This window comes from Mya arenaria, chromosome 8, assembly GCF_026914265.1.
Source record: "Mya arenaria isolate MELC-2E11 chromosome 8, ASM2691426v1".
Classification (NCBI taxonomy): domain Eukaryota; kingdom Metazoa; phylum Mollusca; class Bivalvia; order Myida; family Myidae; genus Mya; species Mya arenaria.
The window spans coordinates 47,094,362-47,114,789 of NC_069129.1; the positions used below are offsets into that span (position 1 = coordinate 47,094,362).

Genomic DNA, 20,428 nt, shown 5'->3' on the forward strand with positions numbered 1-20,428 from the left:
CTATAAATCCAAAAATATACGACGATGACACATTCTGTTATAAAAAATCTGCTAATTTACATTTAATAATTATCATCCCGATATCTGAGTCTATTTTTCAGTTTTCTCGGGATTGGAAGTTCCTGCATACTAGAGAATGGTATACTGTTACTGATGAAATATTTCCTGACTGTCACCAAGCATACCAGCTCAAGCTTCCTTGACCTTGAATACATGTCTTTTACCAAACCCCTAAGTCTCGGCGCTGGTTCGTCGTTGTCATCATCATAGTCTGAGTCGCCGTCATCAGTATCTATGTCAGAATCACCATCGCCATCAGTATCATCATCATCTTCGTTTCCATTTAACTTACTCGACGTAGTAGCCATACTATCGTTGTTATCTTGGAAGATCCATTCATCTTTTGCAATATCAATACCATTCTCGACCAGAAACTTTGCTACCTTCACTTCAGCAGGAAGACAAGACAAATATAGAAGTGATACCCTTCTACCTCTAAACTCATATTTTTGATCTATATCCGCCCCGTGGGAAAGTAGTACCCGTAGCATTTCAACCAGACCAAGCTCGCAAGCACGTTTTAGCATTTCAATCATAGATTCTTCATTCCCATGTTCAATTTGATCAAAGGTGGTCTTATTATGCTCAAGGACGACATCCATTAACACATGATTTTCATATTCAAAAGCGTTCATAAACACGGTCTGGCCCGTATTATTTGAAGCAATTCTACCTCCCCGGGCAAAAATGCAGTTCACAAGATCTTTGATTACATTAACGGACTTGGCTGTGGTTTGTGTTATTTTAACTACGGCGTGCAATGGTGTGGAACCGTCCACATTTTGAATATTGACATTGGTTTCAGGACAATCTCTTAGAAAATAAAAGGCAGCCGAAACTGAATTGGACCATAAAGCATTATATAAAGGCACGTTCCCCATATTGTCCGGTTGATTAACATCCGCAACGTTTTTCACCAACAACTTTGCAAGTTCAAGGTCATTGTTACACGCCGCTAGATTCAAAGGTGAAAGATCAAGGTCAGGATTACTAGTAAACCTGAAGCCTCTCACCGACGCCCTTATGTTGGGATAAGCTCCCATCTTCAGTAACAGCTTAGGAATTGCAATATCGCCAGTCAACCAATATTTGTCAGAGCAAATTGAAAACAAAAGCGGTGTTATATTCATGGAGTCTTTTTCGTCGATGCTTGCCCCCCATCGTGCCAACTGACACACAATTTCCTCGTGCCCATTACGCGCTGCCAAGTGAAGACAGGTCTGTTTTTCAAATTTTGTTACGGCGTTCAAGTTTAGGAGAACACATTCCTGGTTTTTAGATCTTTCTACCTTTACTTCATGGATTAATTTCCTTTCACCGTTTATTTTTTCAACTAGAATTTGCATGATTTCCGTGTGACCTAGTTTCGCACATGTATGAAGCACAGTTAAACCCTCCCTGCTGAATGGAAATCCGACAAACACCTTTTCTCCTGTGAAGACTTTCTCCATACAAGTGTCACTGGCCAGAAGATGTTTTACCATATTAATGTTGCCGGTCTCAACCGCTAAATGTAACGCCGTCTTACCACCCGCGTCTCTAGAATTCACTTTACATTTGACGTCACAACGTGACGTCATAAGCATTTCCACTACACCGGTCAAATCCTCTGAAATTGCGTAATGTATCGCCGTCTGCTTAGTGATAGGATCAACTTTATTCAAATTGCAGTCTTTATGGTTGATAATGATAGGAACTATTTCAAGACAAGCGGCATCATCTATACTGGGTTTGAAATTCAGTGTCATCGCATTTTTCTTTCTCAAGACGGGAGCGGCTTTACGTATAGCGAGCATGATCGGGGGTTCTCCGTCAAAGTCACGTGCGTTGACATCACATCCGGAAGTCAGCAGGAACTTGGTGATTTCTAAACTTCTTGCTTCAATCGCCGCACAAAGCGATGTTCCCCGCATTCCTAACAAAAGAAGATCGAACAGTCGTGCAAAATTTATAAAACACAATCGAATTGGGTATTGGCAAATCTAGATCTGCAGAAAATTAATAATAAACATTAAACGTCCGCCCCCCTAAATAGTCCAAGTTTACTCTTTATTTCAATATAGGACAAAAAGGTTATAAAATACGCCCGAATTGCACTATTTTAAACTAGAAATTGTTAAAATTTCCTTCGGGGAGAACGGCTACCCACCCTCCCACTGCCAATACTTTAAACCAAATAAATTGCGGTTCTGACGGAGGGACGCAAGTCACAAGCTTACTCCCCTAACACCCCAAACGTAAAATCCTGGATCCGTCCCTGGTAAATAAGTCATCAATATTGCACAAATATCCGAGACCTTATTTTCTAGCTAATGCAATTTAAAAAATGTCATCTTCTTGTTTAAGTTATTAAATTAAATAAATTTCATTTAGTTATCGATGTAATGCAAATAACGTGTGAAAGCCGAACCGAGTACGTGGTCCATGTCCGCCCCCTGCACCACTAGCCGCCTTACTTCCGGAACTAGGCCGACCTGGATGGCCCTATGTAGCTCCTCCGTTCTTTTCATGGCTAACAGGTTGATAGTGTTGACGATTTCTCCTTGAAAACAAACAACAGCAAACATGTCAGTGAGTCAATATTACATACAACACATGTACATGTAGGTAGTGTTGGGAATCGGTTGCAATTTTACTATCGATGATCGGTTCCACTCAAGTAACCGATTATCGATAGTACAATCGGTTTTTAAAATACTAGATAGAACCTGAGTTGTAGTTTTATTCATGTACAGTATTAAACTCTTAATCATTATATGTATATACGTTATGTCTAAGATTGAAGTTATTAAGTGTTGTTGTATAAAAAATAGTTCATTTTCTTGCTCATTGTGGCTTTCATCAGCCATTTTGTTAAATATAACATCTGAACACTTACTAATGTTTATTCTTTTTCGATAATCGATTATAACTAAATACTATCGATTGTCGCCGATTTCAGGTCCAACCAATCGATTTTCGATTATAATCGATCATCGGAACATCACTACATGTAGGTCCATATCCTTTGGTCCAATGCCTTCGGAAAAAGTTTGGTAAGAAATATTTGAATATACCAAAGTGCAATATTTCAGGCTTAAAAGAACCAAAATGTTGAAGGGGGAGGTCCCCGAAAAACTCACTTTAACTTCACATATACCCCCATCCGACCCCCCCCCCCCCCCCCCCGAATAAAATAAATAAAAACAACAACAACATCACACACACAAACTGAAAAAACAAAACAATAACACAAAACAACCTGTAAAACCCGGATCCGCATGTGTAAAAAGATACGATTTATGGTGTAATATTGAGTTTAACTCTTATAATACCATATGCTTGCATCATCGGTCAAGTTAATAGGCCTTTAACCTTTTCCAAATGCGCCCGTATCATATTCCGGCCAACTCTGTCACACTCATCCTGGTAAAACAATTTTATCTACGGATGGACATATACCACACAGGGGCTTCTCTCGAAAAAACACACCCTATTTATTGTCCTCTTTATCGGAATGCTATGTACATTAGTTATATGACAAGAACTAACATTTTAATGATTAAGAATGGGCGGAGTAAACGAATCGAACGAGCGCTTCTTAATTATTACGATTTTAATTCAGGTCGTCTGACTTAGAAGACACATTGTCAACGCAAAATCTGACGAAGGGATTGTGTATCGGATGAGTGGAACTCTAAACACCTGCGAAAGTTGAAATTCTTAAAGATGTACTCTTACTCCCAAATAAGATGTACCACAACTAATACAATTGTTTTGATTTACCGAAAAGAATGAATAAATATCGAAAAAAATGTTTCTAATGAAGAATACTATGTTAAATGTGAAAGAGATGTATAATAAAACACGGAACTTTTACCTTATGTAGTATGAGGCGATCACAGGCAATGAAAAACTTTTTTGTATATCAAAGACACTAAATATCTTCAGATGTGTTGTTTATCTCATTGTATGTACCCAAAATGGTTTTAAACAACATTTAAGTGACAAACAATGATTCAGACAATAGTTGATCACAGGTCTTATAGGACTCACCAGTCATTTAATATTTGTGCGTATCAGATATTAAATACGCGCCGACGGTTCCACTATTGTCATCATTAATTAATATTTTCCATATATTTAGCAAGCAGTTAGAGGTTGATCACTCAAAATGGTAGTTGCCTCCTAATGTTCGTCTCTTCGTTAAAAGAGGAACTTTTAATTACGTTTTTTCGCTTTAAGAACCCGTATCAGGATTGCGCAATCGGTGCTGTACCCATTGTCCTTGCGATATTAATGCATTAGGGTTAAAAATCGAGCCAAAGTATATATTTGACTGAATACAATCCTAATACAAGTATCTTAGTTTGTAGTTTGCGGTGATGATTGATAAGATTGCGACATAACAGTATCGTTCATGTATCAGATAACAGTCTGCAAATGTTCGAGGTCATATTTGGTATCGCGAAAATGTATGACTAAATTCAGTTTATGTCATAATATTATATTATTAATCTGTTATAAAAGAGCCGATTGTCAAAATGCATAAATCGAAACCATACATTTAACTGCCACAGTCCGAATAAAGTCGCTTACCTTATTATGAACGTAATAAGCACCAACTTTTGAACGATATATTAAATTTTATAGAGCGTTGCTGTTAGTAAACAAAATGAAATAAGGGAAGTAAGTAGCATTTTCTTTAAAAATTAAAGTTTGTAAAGATATACGAGTTACCTCCCTTGTTGACAGAGTTATTCAGCGCACTTAATTAAAGTGACACTCTTATTCCAAATCAATAAAAACACATGTATAACAAACATAAATTTTGACTGATAAACCTTTAATTAATTACTAAATAATGCATTTATGGAAATATTAATAACTGATTACAAGACTGTAACCGTGAGTTTAATAACAGAAGGCGCAAAAATATTAAATAATTGGTGAATGCTAAAAGATTTACTGTGGTCTACTATAGTCTCATGAGGTATAAATACTTTGATATATGCTCATTTCTTTCAAATTAAACTCGATATATTTCATAAGAACCATTGTTTTTTATATTTATTCATCCTTTTGGAATATTAAAACAATATTATCATTTGTGGTAAATCATATCTGGGAGTAAAAGTGCATCTTTAAAGACACAATTTATGATCATATGGGTACGAGTCTTTAGAGTCTGAGTACTGAATAATGTCCATTTTAGTTGAGTTAATTTTTGAGTACTGCTTTTTTACCTGAAACGCCGCCACCTGTTTGTCCTGATAAATACAGTCGAACCCTCTTGGGTCGAACTCCCAGGGAGCGTCGAAAAAACCTCGAGCCTCGAAAAATTCGAGCCAAGCGGGAAAGCTTAGATTCAAATTAAAGAAATCGGTCCTTTAAATCCAGTTCGAGCCAACGAGGAATTCGAGCCAAGAGAGTTCGAGCCACAGGGGTTCGACTGTATTACCAAAAGAGGTAGGTAACAACAGTTAAATGTCCAAAATATTCTTATAAAAACAAGACGACTTAGTGGTTTGATATCTTTCTTTTTAAATGAATATAAGCAACAGAACTCGTAATCTTATTGATATGAAACATTTGATTCAAAGAGAGAATGTTCACTTGTTATTGGACCTTGTATATAAAAGCTATTGAACTAAAATTATATGCATTTTCGCTACAAGGTCTATTTGTCCAGCCCCCGTACCCCAGGCCACGGCTCTTGCACTAAAACAAACCATTGTTAATTTATTATATGCTTAAAAAGGATATAAAATGACATTTAAATACTAGTTTGTTCAATACATTGCGCCGATTTGTATTCGACCCTAACGTCATTTCGAAAATGACGGCGTGTCCCAGCCCTGTGCCCGCAGGTGTTTGAAACGGTATACCGTAAGGGCCATCGCCTGTGAATGTGGTGATCTGAAACGCGATACTCGATCGTACGCTGATGATGACGCGACAGTACGTTGACGAAAACGCGAAAGTATGGTGGTAAAAACGCGACAATACGATGGTGACAACGCGAAAGAAAGGTGGTAAAAACGCGACAGTACGATGATGATAACATGACAGTACGTTGATGAAAACACGAAAGTACGAAGGTGAAAACGCGACAGTACGGTGATGATAACGCGACAGTACGATGATGATAACATGACAGTACGTTGATGAAAACACGAAAGTACGGTGGTGAAAACCCGACAGTACGGTGATGCTAACGCGACAGTACGATGGTGAAAACACAACAATACGATGATGAAAACGCGACAGTACGATGAAGAAAACACAACAATACGATGATGAAAACGCGACAGTACGATACTTCGATAACGAAAACTCGAAATCACAATATTACGATGGCGAAAACGCAAAAATACGATGGTGAAAACACGCTAGTTTATCGGATTTTCATCATCGTACTGTCGTATTATCGTGTTTCGTTATCGTACTGTCGCGTTTTCATCATCATACTGTCACGTTTTTATCATCATAGTTTCGTGATTTCGCGTTTTCATTATCGTACTATCGAGTATCACGTTTCAGATCAAAACATTCATAGGCGATGACCCATAGGACATTCTGTATGGATTTGAAATTGAGAGCTAGCTAAAAAAAACGTGAAAATATCAATTGAAACCATAAAGTGTCAATTTTATTTCACTGATAAATCTCTATAAATCACCAGAAAGCATATAATAAATGTAAGCACAACCCAATTTTGCAACCTAAACTTTGCCTTATCAAACCAAACCATCAGGGACTCAACTGGCTGCTCATTGAAAATTTTAAACGAGCATTTATATAAAAATGTTTTTAAATGATCATTTAAATACTCATTCGCTATCAATCAGTTGCTGTAATCTTCATCATAATCAACCCACCAATGCCCCACTACATTAAACACACAACTTCTTACATTTTATAACAATGCATTTATAAAATACGTTCTCTTTTCAAAAATTACTGAAGCTAAAACAATTTCCATTTTACTTATTAAAACCAATGAACCTCAAACGAATAAATCAACCCATGCATTTCAACATCTTTTTTATTTGAACGTTCACCATTGTGGGTCTGTAAACAATGATCTAATATACGATTGTGTTTATAGTTTTTACTTTAATAATATATTTGTTTGCAACAATCCATAACAGGTCATGTTTGTCAATTGTTTTTGAAAATGGCAAGCAAGGATGAGCCGAGAAATAAAGAAAACGGAGATATTTTAAGAAAAAGCGTTTCGGAGGAGCCAAAAAGCTATTTTCGCTGGGAACTATGTTTGATTATATTGTTTGTGTTGTGCACGTTCTTTCATATCGCGGCTATTGTAACCCCAGGATGGAAGATAGTGTCCGTGGCGGCCGGAAATTCCAGCAACGTGACGGCTTGGACGTCGGTGTATTACGTGACGTCATGCGTTGAAGCGTCCAATCGATCTGAATGCGAATCGAAAACAGCTCTGCAGACCCACATAGAGACATACCTAAAATCAACTGATGAGGTCGAAAAAGCTTCTTTAGGTGTGCTATTTTTATATGCTTAGAAGATCTGAATGCTTTATTTTAATTTTAATTTTTAATCTATTTTAGCTAGCTTGTGACAACATTCCTGTATATTAAAGGGGCTGTACTCCGTATGATAAATTGCGAAAAAAGAAAGAAAATTGTCGAAAACTGACATAAAATTGGTATCGATGTGTACAATGCATTGAAACTTACTAACTAAAGTACCACATAGTTTACAATTAATTTATTTTTCGCAGTTTTTTCGTATTTTTTCTATTAAAAATGATTACTAGGTATGTCTACCTAGTAGAATTCATTCCTTATGCGTGATTGGCTAGTCGATGTTATCACGTGATATTACCAAGTTAGGTATATAGTTTAAATATTCCAGAATTAATCATTTTATTATATAATTGTCCTGAGATTCGTTACAGAAATAAACTTTTTTCCGTGCCAATCTGGTGTACAGTCCCTTTAACTGATTTTAAACTCGTTCGGTCCGTGTTCTATAAACAAATACTTGTGTGTTTTTAAGAAGCCATGAGAGCGCGACACTGGTTCGGCTCGAATCTAGAACCTCCTGGATGACAGGTGGAATATTTCTTTTACTTTGACAGTGGAAACAGCCCTGTATTAGCTAATAGTAAACACTTCCGAGTCAGTTTTCTGAACAGAAACCGTAGTGGTGTCATTTTAAGAGGCAATGAGAACGTATAAAGGCTTGAATCTTTGTTTGGGCTCGAATCTCCGGATGAGCTCGGATCTCTGGATGGGTTCAAATCTCTGCTTGGGCTCGAATATCTAGTTGGGTTAGAATCCCCGGATGGGCTTTAATCTCTGGTTGGGCTAAAATCTCTGGATGGGCTCGAATCTCTGGTTGGGCTCGAATCACTTGTGGGCTCGAATATCTGGTTGAGCGCGAAACTCCGGATGGGCTCTAATCTCCGGATGGGCTCGAATCTCTGGATGGGCTCGAATCTCCGAATGGGCTCGAATCTCTGGTTGACCTCGAATCTCTGGTTAAGCGCGAATCCCTTAATGGGCTCGGATCTCATGATTGGCTCAAGTCTCCGAATGGGCTCGAATCTCTAAATGGGCTCGAATCTCCAAATAGGCTCGAATCTCTGGTTGGGCTCAAATATCTGGTTGGGCTCCAATATCCCGATGGGCTGTAATCTCTGGTTGGGTTCGAATCTCTGAATGAGCTCTAATCTCCGGCTGGGCTCAAGACTCCGAATGGGCTCGAATATCTTGTTTGGCTCGAATCTCTGGTTGGGTTCGAATCTCTGGTTGGGCTCGAATCTCCGGATGGGCACAAGTCTGAATGGGCTCTAATCTTTGGTTGGGCTCGAATCTCCAGAGGAGCTCGAATTCTGGTCGGGCTCGAATCTACAACGTCCTTGACGAGAGGCGGGATATTTAACCTCTGGACCTCTCTCACGATGTTTGCTTTCAATATACGTGCATTTACTTTTATTGCAGGTGAATTCAACAGGTGAATTATTTCTGAAATTTAAAATTGCTTCAGGTTGATATTTCATTATATACGTTCGGTGTGAAAACGACTTAATCTGAATATTAAATGGGGCTAACGTAATAAAAGCAATCAATATCAGTCAAGCAATAAGGCAAAGTGTGTTTCATCTCTAGGTATATTATATTGCAATACAGATAAGCGAAAGTTGTGCATGAGATATACTATTTACTTTATCGGTGTAAATTACAATTGGATGATATATGAGAAGATTATTACACTTTAGGACAATGTTTACATAGAAATAAAGCTGCATTTATTTTTTTGTCTTTGAATCAGCCATTTTTGCGTAAATGTCTGAACAAAAGTGATACAAAACTGCTGACGAAAGATCAGATCGCAGGTTTTTATATTAGCGTTCAAAATTGATGTTTATGCCGAAAACGTCATTTTCCTTAAAGTGACACTCTTATTCAAAATCAATACATACACATGTATAAGTAATATAAATTTTGAGTGATAAACCTTTAACTACTTACTGAATAATGCATTTATGGAAATATTTATTACTGATAATAGAATTGTAACAGTGTATTTAACTGCTGAAACGCAAAAATTAAATGATTGGTGAATGCTAAAAGATTTACTGTGATCTACTATCGTCTTATAATGTAGAAATACCATGTTCACCTTTCTTTCTAATTTAATTAGGTATCCTTCATAAGAACCATCGTTTTCAGCATTTTTTCTTCCTTTTTTGTCTATTAAAACAACGCTTTTAATTTTGGTAATTCTTACTTTTGAGTAAACGTGCATCTTTAAAACGTAAGTAACGCTTTAGCCAAAAAACACCGATTAATATTCAATTAAATATTAAAAACCCGCGATCTGATAGTCTTATATCATTTGTTTCCAGACATTTACTCAAAAACTTGCTCATTGTGTGGTTTTCATAGATACTGAGTTGTGTCCCTTTATCCACTTAACAATGTACAGGAGCGATATCATATGCTTGCGATGTTATTATTACTGTGTAAGGGGCACACCATAAGTTATACTTAATAGATGCACAAGTGTTTTTTTTAAATTCTAATGTATCATGTTAAACTCATCTATTTAGATTAAACAAAATAAGCGTATGATTTATACACAGATTAAACAATATGACATTTATTTTGGCGCATCTATCATTGGGGAATTTGTGACCCCATGGCTATTAATTGAAAACACAATTTATGAAGGCTATTATTACATGATCTTTATGATTGCACGATTTATTAATTTTCGAAGACATAATAAAACGCAATAATAAACCTGTCTATGTAAATACCGGAAACAATTTAGCATATGACGTCATAATATATCACGCAGTATCATGTAATAACACTGTTATTTACTTATTAGCTGTAAAATATGCAGAATACCCCAAATCTAATCTCATTAAAATCATATCGTGACGTTCACTTCATTTCATTACGTTCTGTACGTAGCATAACAAACATCAATTTTAGAAAGTTAACATGAACAAAAAAATGCGATCTGATACTTTGTAGGCAGTATTATATCACTGTATTTCAGAATTTTATGCAAAAATTTGCTCATTCTTAGAGAAAAAAATAAAAAAGTTGTCAAACGTTCCATCTGTGAGAGTGCAGCTTTAACTCCTCCATGATTCAGCGTCATCAACGTTGTCGCCGCTTTAGCTCTAACTTAAGATTTTATCTTTTCTACAAAAATGATTTAGAATACAACCTACAATTACAAGCGAAGAAATTGCAGAAAGGCAACCATTTAGTCGTAGACTTAATAGTTAAGAACTTTAACTTTTGCGCGTGTTAAAAAGTCCGCCTACTGCCAATCACCCGATACACTCTCCCTGCGTCAGATTTTGCGTTGACAATGTGTCAGCCAATGAGGTTGTATATGGAGTCAGTTAGATGACCTGAAGTGAATTCTTAATAATTAAGAAGGGCTCGTTTGCTAAGCTCACACCGCCCATTCTTAATAATTAAGAATTCACTTCATGTCATCTAACTATTACATAGTATTTTTTTATAACATAAAAAAAGTTAAAAAAAACATTTTGGGATAAAAGAGCAAACATAACTAAAATGGTACAATTTATCTATTCCCGGCAGATCGGGACTACAATCTGACGGTGCGTGGGCAGGTTGACGTCCAGGTGGCGTTTATCCTGGTTGTCGTCTGCTTCATCGTCTGCGTCGTCAGGTGCACTAGGAACGGCCATCACATCAGGGCAACTCTCGTCTGCGTTATCCTTATGACTGTGGCGTGTAAGTTGTAACTTTATTTAATATTTATATGATCTAATTCATTTTTATTTTTGTCAAAAAAGCCGGACCAAGCATGTTTTTTTTTCAATCCAGTTCCCGTAGTTTTATTTAGAGAATTTGATAACTAGTTCCAGACGCAGTACGAATCAGAGATGCTATTTTTTAAGATAATATACAGTCGAACTTATTGGCTCGAACTTGCTTGGCTCGAATTTCTTGTTGGCTCAAGCTGGTTGTAGAGGGCCGATTTCTTTATACTGTAGGGTAGAATTTTTTCACCTGTCCTTGGGAGTTCGAGCCAACGGGGTTCGGCTGTATTTATAAATAATGAAAGCCTGACTCGTGATACTAACACATCAGATCAAACTCAGCTTAGTTTCACCCCCCCCCCTCCCCACTCCTACGAGCCCCCGCTACCAAGCCTTCAACCAGTTCAACCTCTTAAAAATAAAACTTATAAATGCTCACAAAATTTTAACGATACGATCTGTCTTTGTGTTTGTAGTACATTGAAAAAAATGATGCATCGTTATTATTGTATTTGCAATAATATTAACGATCCGACTGAGTTAAAATGTCTGTGTGTGTTTTTTCTGTCTATAAGGGGGTAACAGTTTTAGGAGGGTGTGTGGCAACAGAGGGAAAAGGCTCCAGGGACGGTGCAAGAGTTTAGTGGTGACGCACTCGATGGAGAAACTAAGGACATGCTCCCATGACCCCCCCCCCCCCCCCCCCAACATCCACACTCCCGAAAAAGGGCATCGAACTCCTTCTCGAAATGAATGGCTAAATTTAATTTAAAATGGTGCAATTTGTGTATATTTATTCTACCAAACTGAAATGAAAAACTAATTTGGACACTTTAAGGGTAGCGCGCTCATCTATTTCACCGCCCCCCCCCCCCCTCCTTCCATCCCCACAAGTGCGATATTTATTTAGGTACAATGCAAATTGCAGTAGTTCATGCTTTATACGTTTTACTTATTTTTCAGAAAGCTGTAGAAAACCAATTTCATATTGTAATTCACATTATATGTCGACATATAATGATTTATTTGTTTTTAATGAAATGTTGTAACAGCCTAATACCCCCATGCGAGACTAATTGTCGTGTCTAGCTAATGTGTCTTGGTATAGAGAGTTATTTCTAAAATTTCATAGATTTTCACAGTTGAAAATCATCATTTGAGTGTTTAATAGAGACGAATGTTCAAGTCGATTGGGTTGATCGAGTATTGATTGAGCGCAGTGAAAGATGAAAAAAATATGAGCAATATATGTCAGGTCAATATAAATTAATTGTTTGATTTTCATCCATTTTTTTCGAATCGGGGGCGGGTGTGACATTATTATTTTTTGTTTTTCTTAGATGACTGTTGCACCGTCGAATATGACTTTGTGTTCATGCTCTTTTTATTGCATAAGATACCATATACATGAGTTTCTAGACGAACCAAAAACACGATAATAATAATTATATTTTTTACATGTGAATGTTATACATCGACACCGGATGGATACGCAAAAACAGACCTTGGCTTAGCATTTTTATTTGAGTCAATAACATTTACGAGACGGCGGAAAAAGAGGTGGGGATGAAAATCAAGCAATTAGTTTAAAGTCGCCTCATGTAAATAATTTACTTTAGTATCTCTGTTAAGTAATATTATTAAACACTATAATGGAAAACTACGTACCCTTTTCTTTTATAAACAAATGCAAACTACCTACACAAATCATTGAAGTGATAACAAATCATTATCTTCAAAGTGTTTGTAATGTATTTGTACTTGTTGTTGAACATAATACGGTTGAATTCGCTTGACAGCGAAGTTTGTCACAAATAGAAGTTTTACAAGTAGAAACCCTTAACTCTTTTAAATGAAAAGTGACGATGTTTTCCTTGAATACGTTACAAGAGTCAATATACTACCAGACATATTTTAGAACACTGAATATGCCGTATTTATATGTGCATAATAACAAAAATGTCCCTATACTACCACCATCACGCTCATAATAATTGTTAAAGACTTCAAAGTCAAATATGATTTCTCTAAATGCTTTAAATTATAAATCACGATGGTTTTACAAATGTATTTAATGTTCCTTGAATACGTGTAAGGGTTCGCAGCTCAAGTCCCAATATACACACGTTTGACCAGTACCCTATATTTTCATAAATACTGATTAATCATTGTCAAACTTAAAAAAAAGCACTATGGATCAAGAGGGACTCAGCCCCCCCCCCTCCCCTAAATCATCCAATTTTACTTTTTATTTTAATTTAGGAGAAAAACAAGTAATAAAATATACCTTAAATGAACCATTTCGACCTAGAAATTGATAAACTGTTTTTCTTTAGAGAGTACCCAAACCCTTCTTCCAACACTCTAAAGTCAAACAAATTTCGGTTCTAGGGGAGGGGCGCAAGTTAAAAGGCTACACCTCTAACAACAAATCCTGGATCCGCTCCTGAATGCCATACATTAGCAATATGAGCTTCATCATAATTTCTGATGAACAAAATATTGGCATTTTATAAAATATATTCATGTTTCTCACTTGAAATATAAACGCGTCCAAAAATACCCCAGTGGCAAATGTCCGACATGTAAACGCAAAACAACGTTTTAGAGTTCGTCCTTTCAGTCCTAATATTCACACATGGTAGACCACTAGAACATGTGCAATAATGCATTTATGGAAAATATTAATAACTGATAAAAAGATTGTGTATGTTAAAGCTGAAAACGCAAAAATGTTAAATGATTGGTGAGTGCTGAACTATTTACTGTGGTCTACTATAGTCTCATTAGGTAGGTGCACTCTAACTCCCATATAAGATTAACCTCAGTTCATACACATGCTTTAATATACCAAAAAGAATGCATGAATGTCGAAAACAATGGTTCTTATGAATAATACCGAGTTGAATTTGAAGGGAAGGTGCAGAAAACACGGCATTACAGCCTTATGAGACAATTGTAGATCACAGTAAATATTTTAGCACTCACCAATCATTAAATATTTGTGGATTTTCAGCTATAAAATACACGGTTACAATCTTGTTCTCAGTAATTCATATTTTCCATAAATGCATTATTTAGAAAGAAATTAAAGGTTTATCACTCAAAATTGATGTTTGTTATACAAGTGTATGTATTGCTTTTAAATAAGAGTGTCACTTTAATAGTTGAAATACAACTGAATAACCTTTGTCACGCTGAAAAACTCAAGTCATGTTACTAACTATTCATTATCAATGTTTGTTGTGGTGTAGTTTGTTATTAATTGTTATTCACGATACATCTCCATCTATATCATACGGAATAAGGAATGGTTACAAATGTGAAAAAAACTAAGAAACAGCAAAATAAAACGATATAAAAAAACTATGATTTATATCAATTATGAACGTGTTTTATGGGGTGTGTCAAAAATATAAAAGATAATGACCTTAGTTACGTTTTCAGTTGATGGACATTATTTACCTAAAGCGTAAAAAATAATGTTTGTTTCCGGTTTCCGACCTACCCTATTATTTGTCTCGACCCTGAACCATTTATTGCTGTTTATTTGGCTGTTAACGTTTAACAATTCCGGTGATGCTCATTCTGATTAAGCATATAATTTAAAGGTTTTGGATACAGAAAACTCTCAAGAAACAATATAATTAAAGTAAAATAAAAAAATGAGGATTTTCCATCGTACCCTCCCTATTTATTTGGGGGATGTAACCAAAACACAAACATATCATTATTTACTCTCTTTAGACATTGTTTCTCCAGCCCGTAGTTTTTAAAAGGTGTACCCAACACTTGATTTATTATATCATATTTATACAAAGACATAACTACCATAAATACCATAAATATCACGATCGGACTCAGGGGAGAGGGGGTGCACCCGGCTCCCCCTTAAGTCCAAGCTATCGTTTTATTTCAATACAGGATATAAAAGGCAATGAAATACGCCAAAATGCGTCACTTCGGACTAGAATTGTAAAAATGTAAAAACAACCTCCCAACACGTTAAGCAAAACAAATTTCGGTTCTGAGGGAGGGGCGCAAGTCAAAAGGTCACGTCCCCTCAGTTACAACCCCTCTAATGTCAAATCCTGGTTCCACCCCTGAATACGGTGCATTCTGAATCTTTTTGGGGCGCTTCGTATTCGTACAAAGAGCTTTAGTCATATTCCAATTTGCTATAATTTCCGCATGAATAACAAAACATGAATTAAAAAAAAAGTTTAACAATAACTAATTGTTTTCTTTTTCATGTTGATTTCGATCTGTTTTGCTATTTATTGTTTCGTATATACAAAAGAAACAATTATTCTTGACAAAAGAGACAACTTGTTAGCTTGACAAATGCCTTTATACATAACTAACTGTTAAGTGGTTCGGCTCAATAAATCACAAAAATACCTATGTCAAATTACACGATCAATTTTAACTCGTTAAATACAACAGCAAAGGCATTCGGAACTCTTCGGCCGTTTTTCATCGAAAACAACCTCGGTTGTATATGGACAGTTTACAATGTCAGAAATCTTTACACTTTAACTACGCTGCAAGTAGATCGCGTAGTAATTTCAATTAAGCAGTTGAACTTAATGACATAATGTAACTCTTGGGAATCTTAATTATGTTTGTAATAATACACTTCGCTGGTAATCAATTTAAACACAGATAAACAAAATACACCTTAAAACACTACATTTGATTAATAATATTGAAAATTTACGAACTTCTTCTACTAATGTACCGGCATACATCCGAGGTTGTCTTCGATTGGAAAAGGCCGAGGAGTTCCGAATGCATCAAAAGTAACTAAAAATCGGACACATTTTTTCCTTTACAATAACACATACTATCATAGAATATGTTGATAAAAACTCATTGGTCAAAATTTCAGAAAAAACAACAATGGTTATAAATAATACACATTGTTTCTGAGCAATTAATCAAGTCCATTTTATGCTCTTTGAAATACTGACAAACTATCTTTTTTACCAACATTTGTTTTTGCGAACATACGTTTTAAAATGTTTCAACAGTAGTACAATAAGGTGGGAACACGATTAAGATTTGTCTTCAGTCCCTTACAACAAGATTAAGCTAAGATCATTATTTTTGTTTTGGTATATTAATTGGGTATTTTTTTTCGTTTTAATGAGTTTTGAACGGACATTTTAAAAGATAATCATGATGAAATATGGTTTGGTTTATTAATGTTAGTTGGATAAAAGAAATATAATACTTAAACCTGTTACGCTTAAGATATGCCGAAAAATAATTGGGGCCTGTCCCCGATAAATCTGCCATGCAACGCAGGCGACATACTATTGAGGCGTTCAGTAACTTACCCGATGAAACCCGATAAAACCCGATAAATCGCGAGAAAGTACTTTTAAGCCTTCAGATCGTTTTAACCTTTTTTTTTAAATTTCAGGTATCTTGATGTACCACAAGATTTACGAAGTCTGCGTCCAACTTGCCTACGTCACAAGTTATACGTCATCAGTCGGTGGTCACGTGCAATTGCCATATTCGCTGATCATCTACATTATAGCGTTCTTGCAAACGATCGCCATTTTGGTTATTGTCGTCTGCTTATTCTTTCGTGTCGTCAGGGAGATACAAGGAACAGTTGTCACGTACCGGAAGCGTGAAAAGTCGTTAGAAGAGGAAGTGAGGTATTTACGTTGGTGTCTTAAGAAACGTGACAGCCGGAACAGCGACAGACGGCCGACGCCACGTGACCGACGTCCGCGCGTGCAAAGTGACAACAACGAGCCGCCACCGAAGAAGATCACAGTGGATGAGCTGTTATCGCGTTCACATAGCGTCTCGGCACCGCGGCAAAAAACATCTAGTGATATAACGCCTTTGGTAAAAGAGTTTGGTGTAAACACAGAAACACAAACAGAAGTTAGGGATGAAAGTGTTGTTACTAAGAAAGATGATGCTGACAATGTAAAACGTTCGCGCTCTTTTAATGCGACGTATGCGACAGAAAACGAGAAAGGTGTCAGGTATCCAAATCGAGCTCACTCATCAAACACATTGCCTAGAAATGTTAGGCCATTTAACTACATGGACCCCGCCTCAGGGGATGCAAAGGTAAACGAAACACCAAAGTGGCGAGACACTCAACGTGCAACTGATTATACGTACGACACTGTCCCACGGACAAAGAAACAACAGAAAGAAAACGCGACAGTTACCAGTATGACGCCACCGGACAAAGACGGTGATCGCTTTTCTCTTGAAACACTAGACCTGTATTCATTGTCGCCAACGAAAAGCCCAGCGCTAGGTGTCAATGGCATCAAGAATGTTGGTCCCCAAGCAAAGAGCAATCCGAAAATCGATAAAAACCTCAATGATATGAAGAAAACATTAGCAGAGACCCAGAGCATATTAAATCAACTAAGGCAAAAACGCGACTCACACAAATCACACCTGTCCCCAAACAAACAAGACAAGGATGATGAAGATTACGTGTTGGAGATCAAGCCCCTTCTGCCTCAAGGTCAAGGGCCCAGGTCCCCTACCACGCCCACTTCTGAGAGAAACATTAAGCAAAACTACGCTCGCAACAACAAACCCGTTTCAGTGAAGAACCTCCTATTCGTCGAAGGTGACGGGACAGCTGATACGGCGAAATTGGTACGGGGACACGCGATATGGGGGTACAGGGATGACCAAGACTATGATACACCGAAGTCGCCGGCATCCAGGGTGCCTATTCCGAAGAGAAGAGGAGTGCGAATGAATGAAACATAGATGGAATTACATGGAATGATATCATATTGGTATTGACTCAAGTTTAATATATTTAAATTGTGTTCTAATTTCAATTTCGAAAATACAAATTTTAATGCTACTAGTAATACTTATGCATGAATAATCATTTTGCGGACGTATGCAATTCCTAATTTATTCATGATTTATACATTTGAAGTTGACGGTTGTAACTGTTTAAAGTTTTACAATACAAAAGAGTCTCAATCAATCAGAATCTCGATCCAAAAGAGTCTCAATCAATCAGAATCTCGATCCAAAAGAGTCTCAATCAATCAGAATCTCGATCCAAAAGAGTCTCAATTCCAAAGAGTCGCAATCAAACTGAATCTTAATATAACAGAGTCTCAATCCATATAGCATAGTCTTAATATAACATCAATCACACATGGACTCAATCAAACACAGTCTTAATCAAACAAAGTCTCAATAAACATGGTCTCAATCATACAGAGTCTCACTCATACAGAGTCTCACCCCAGCAGAGTCTCAATATAACATAGTCTCAATCAAAACAGAGTCTAAATCAAACAGAGTCTTAAAACAAACAGAGTCTCAATCATACAGAGTCTCACTCATACACAGTCTCACCCCAGCAGAGTCTCAATATAACATAGTCTCAATCAAAACAGAGTCTAAATCAAACAGAGTCTTAAAACAAACAGAGTCTCAATCAAACAGAGTCTCCCCCATACAGAGTCTCCCCCATACAGAGTCTCACCCAAACAGAGTTTCAATAAAACATGATATCATATAAAATAGATCCTCAATCAAACATGGTCCAGTCAAACAGAAATTCAATCAGACATGGTCTCGATCAAACAGAGTCTCAATCAGACACGGTCTCAATCAAACATTGTCTCAACCAAACAGAATCTCAATCAGATATGGTCTCAATCAAACATGGTCTCAATCAAACATGGTCTCAATCAAACATGGTCTCAATCAAACATGGTCTCAATCAAACATGGTCTCAATCAAACATGGTCCAGTCAAACAGAAATTCAATCAGACATGGTCTCGATCAAACAGAGTCTCAATCAGACACGGTCTCAATCAAACATTGTCTCAACCAAACAGAATCTCAATCAGATATGGTCTCAATCAAACATGGTCTCAATCAAACATGGTCTCAATCAAACATGGTCTCAATCAAACATGGTCTCAATCAAACTGAATCTCATCAAAAATGGTCTCAACCAAGCAGAATCCCATTCAGACATGGTCTCAATCAAACATGGTCTCAATCAAACATGGTTTCAATCTCAATCAAACATGGTCTCAATCAAAATGAATCTCAATCAAACATGGTCTCAATCAAAATGAATCTCAATCAAACATGGTCTCAAACAAAATGAATCTCAATCAAACATGGTCTCAATCAAAATGAATCTCAATCAAACATGGTCTCAATCAAACAGAATCTCGATCAGACATGGTCTCAATCAAAAACGGTCTCAATCAAATATAGTTTCAATCAAACATGGTCTCAATCAAACTGAATCTCATCAAACATGGTTTTAACAAAACAGAGTCTCAATCAAACATAGTCTCAATCATACGGTCTCAATAAAACTCAGATGATGATGTGTTTAATGTATTTGATCATAGTCATTACAATTGAAATCTCGGTCAGCCCAGTGTCTTTAATAACGAACGTATTTGGCATGGATCCAGGCCTCCTGGGAACCAAAACCAACTCGTGACCGTCACTCGGCAACCCTCGGCGTTTTTCCCGACCGTCATTCATCATACTGACGTTCATTCCCCCTCGCTCCCACAATACCACACGTACAAATTAATTCACAGAAATATAATTTCTCCATTATACATTCTCCTTCAGGCTTATTTTCTGACACGAGCCATCTGGACATTTAAAGTACAGGGAGAAACGAAGTCTAAGAAATCTCGTCTTTGCGAACGAGATTAAACGAGAAAGGCAGGCATCAAACAGAGGCAAAGGAACTGAAGTGCACTTCCAGAAATGCTTTCAAAGCCCAACCAGACCTCCAAGCAAGTCAATAAATTGTTTGTTTGTATATACAATAGTTTCTCTCCGGCTTTCTTCCAGCGACTCGTTGGCTCCGCATTGTTGGCGAAATTTGTGACTGTCAGTGGCTATGGTTTACATCTATGTTGTACGAAACGATCTTGCGCTAATAAAACAATACTGCGATTTTGACATTTATTTCAATGCTTTTTATGTGAGGCGAGTGTTTTTTGGGAAGGTAAACTATTTAATTTGAGTACAGATTTGATTGGTTTACGAGTAAATCGCCTACATGGGATCATTCTTTTTGGCAG

The 20,428-nt window shown here is 36.8% G+C and overlaps 2 protein-coding genes across 3 annotated transcripts; one reads left to right on the forward strand and one right to left on the reverse strand.

Moving 5' to 3' along the window:
- LOC128244822 (ankyrin-3-like) lies at nt 1-4,700 on the reverse strand. Its single transcript, XM_052962912.1, has 3 exons — nt 4,639-4,700; nt 2,471-2,602; nt 1-1,975 (listed from the first exon to the last, which is right to left on the reverse strand). Exons 2-3 carry the CDS (start codon nt 2,568-2,570, stop codon nt 63-65), a joined length of 2,013 nt encoding a protein of 670 aa, XP_052818872.1. The 5' UTR covers nt 2,571-2,602; nt 4,639-4,700; the 3' UTR covers nt 1-62.
- Nucleotides 4,701-7,103: 2,403 nt separating this feature from the next.
- LOC128243866 (uncharacterized) lies at nt 7,104-20,296 on the forward strand. 2 transcript variants are annotated; one of them, XM_052961844.1, is made up of 4 exons: nt 7,104-7,559; nt 11,157-11,312; nt 16,770-18,135; nt 19,968-20,296. In XM_052961844.1, exons 1-3 carry the CDS (start codon nt 7,220-7,222, stop codon nt 18,104-18,106), a joined length of 1,833 nt encoding a protein of 610 aa, XP_052817804.1. In that variant the 5' UTR covers nt 7,104-7,219; the 3' UTR covers nt 18,107-18,135; nt 19,968-20,296. The 2 variants fall into 2 exon arrangements, with proteins under 2 accessions (XP_052817804.1, XP_052817806.1); XM_052961846.1 differs by lacking the exon at nt 19,968-20,296 and having other exon boundaries at nt 16,770-18,206.
- Nucleotides 20,297-20,428: the final 132 nt, after the last annotated feature.

Coding starts and splice junctions, on each gene's coding strand:
- LOC128244822 (XM_052962912.1), bottom strand. CDS start 2,570: ATGAAAAGAACGGAGGAGCTACATAGGGCCATCCAGGTCGGCCTAGTT. Junction 1,976..2,470: donor GGACATGGACCACGTACTCG/GTTCGGCTTTCA, acceptor TTCTTTTGTTAG/GAATGCGGGGAACATCGCTT.
- LOC128243866 (XM_052961844.1), top strand. CDS start 7,220: ATGGCAAGCAAGGATGAGCCGAGAAATAAAGAAAACGGAGATATTTTA. Junction 7,560..11,156: donor GGTCGAAAAAGCTTCTTTAG/GTGTGCTATTTT, acceptor TATTCCCGGCAG/ATCGGGACTACAATCTGACG. Junction 11,313..16,769: donor TATCCTTATGACTGTGGCGT/GTAAGTTGTAAC, acceptor TTTAAATTTCAG/GTATCTTGATGTACCACAAG.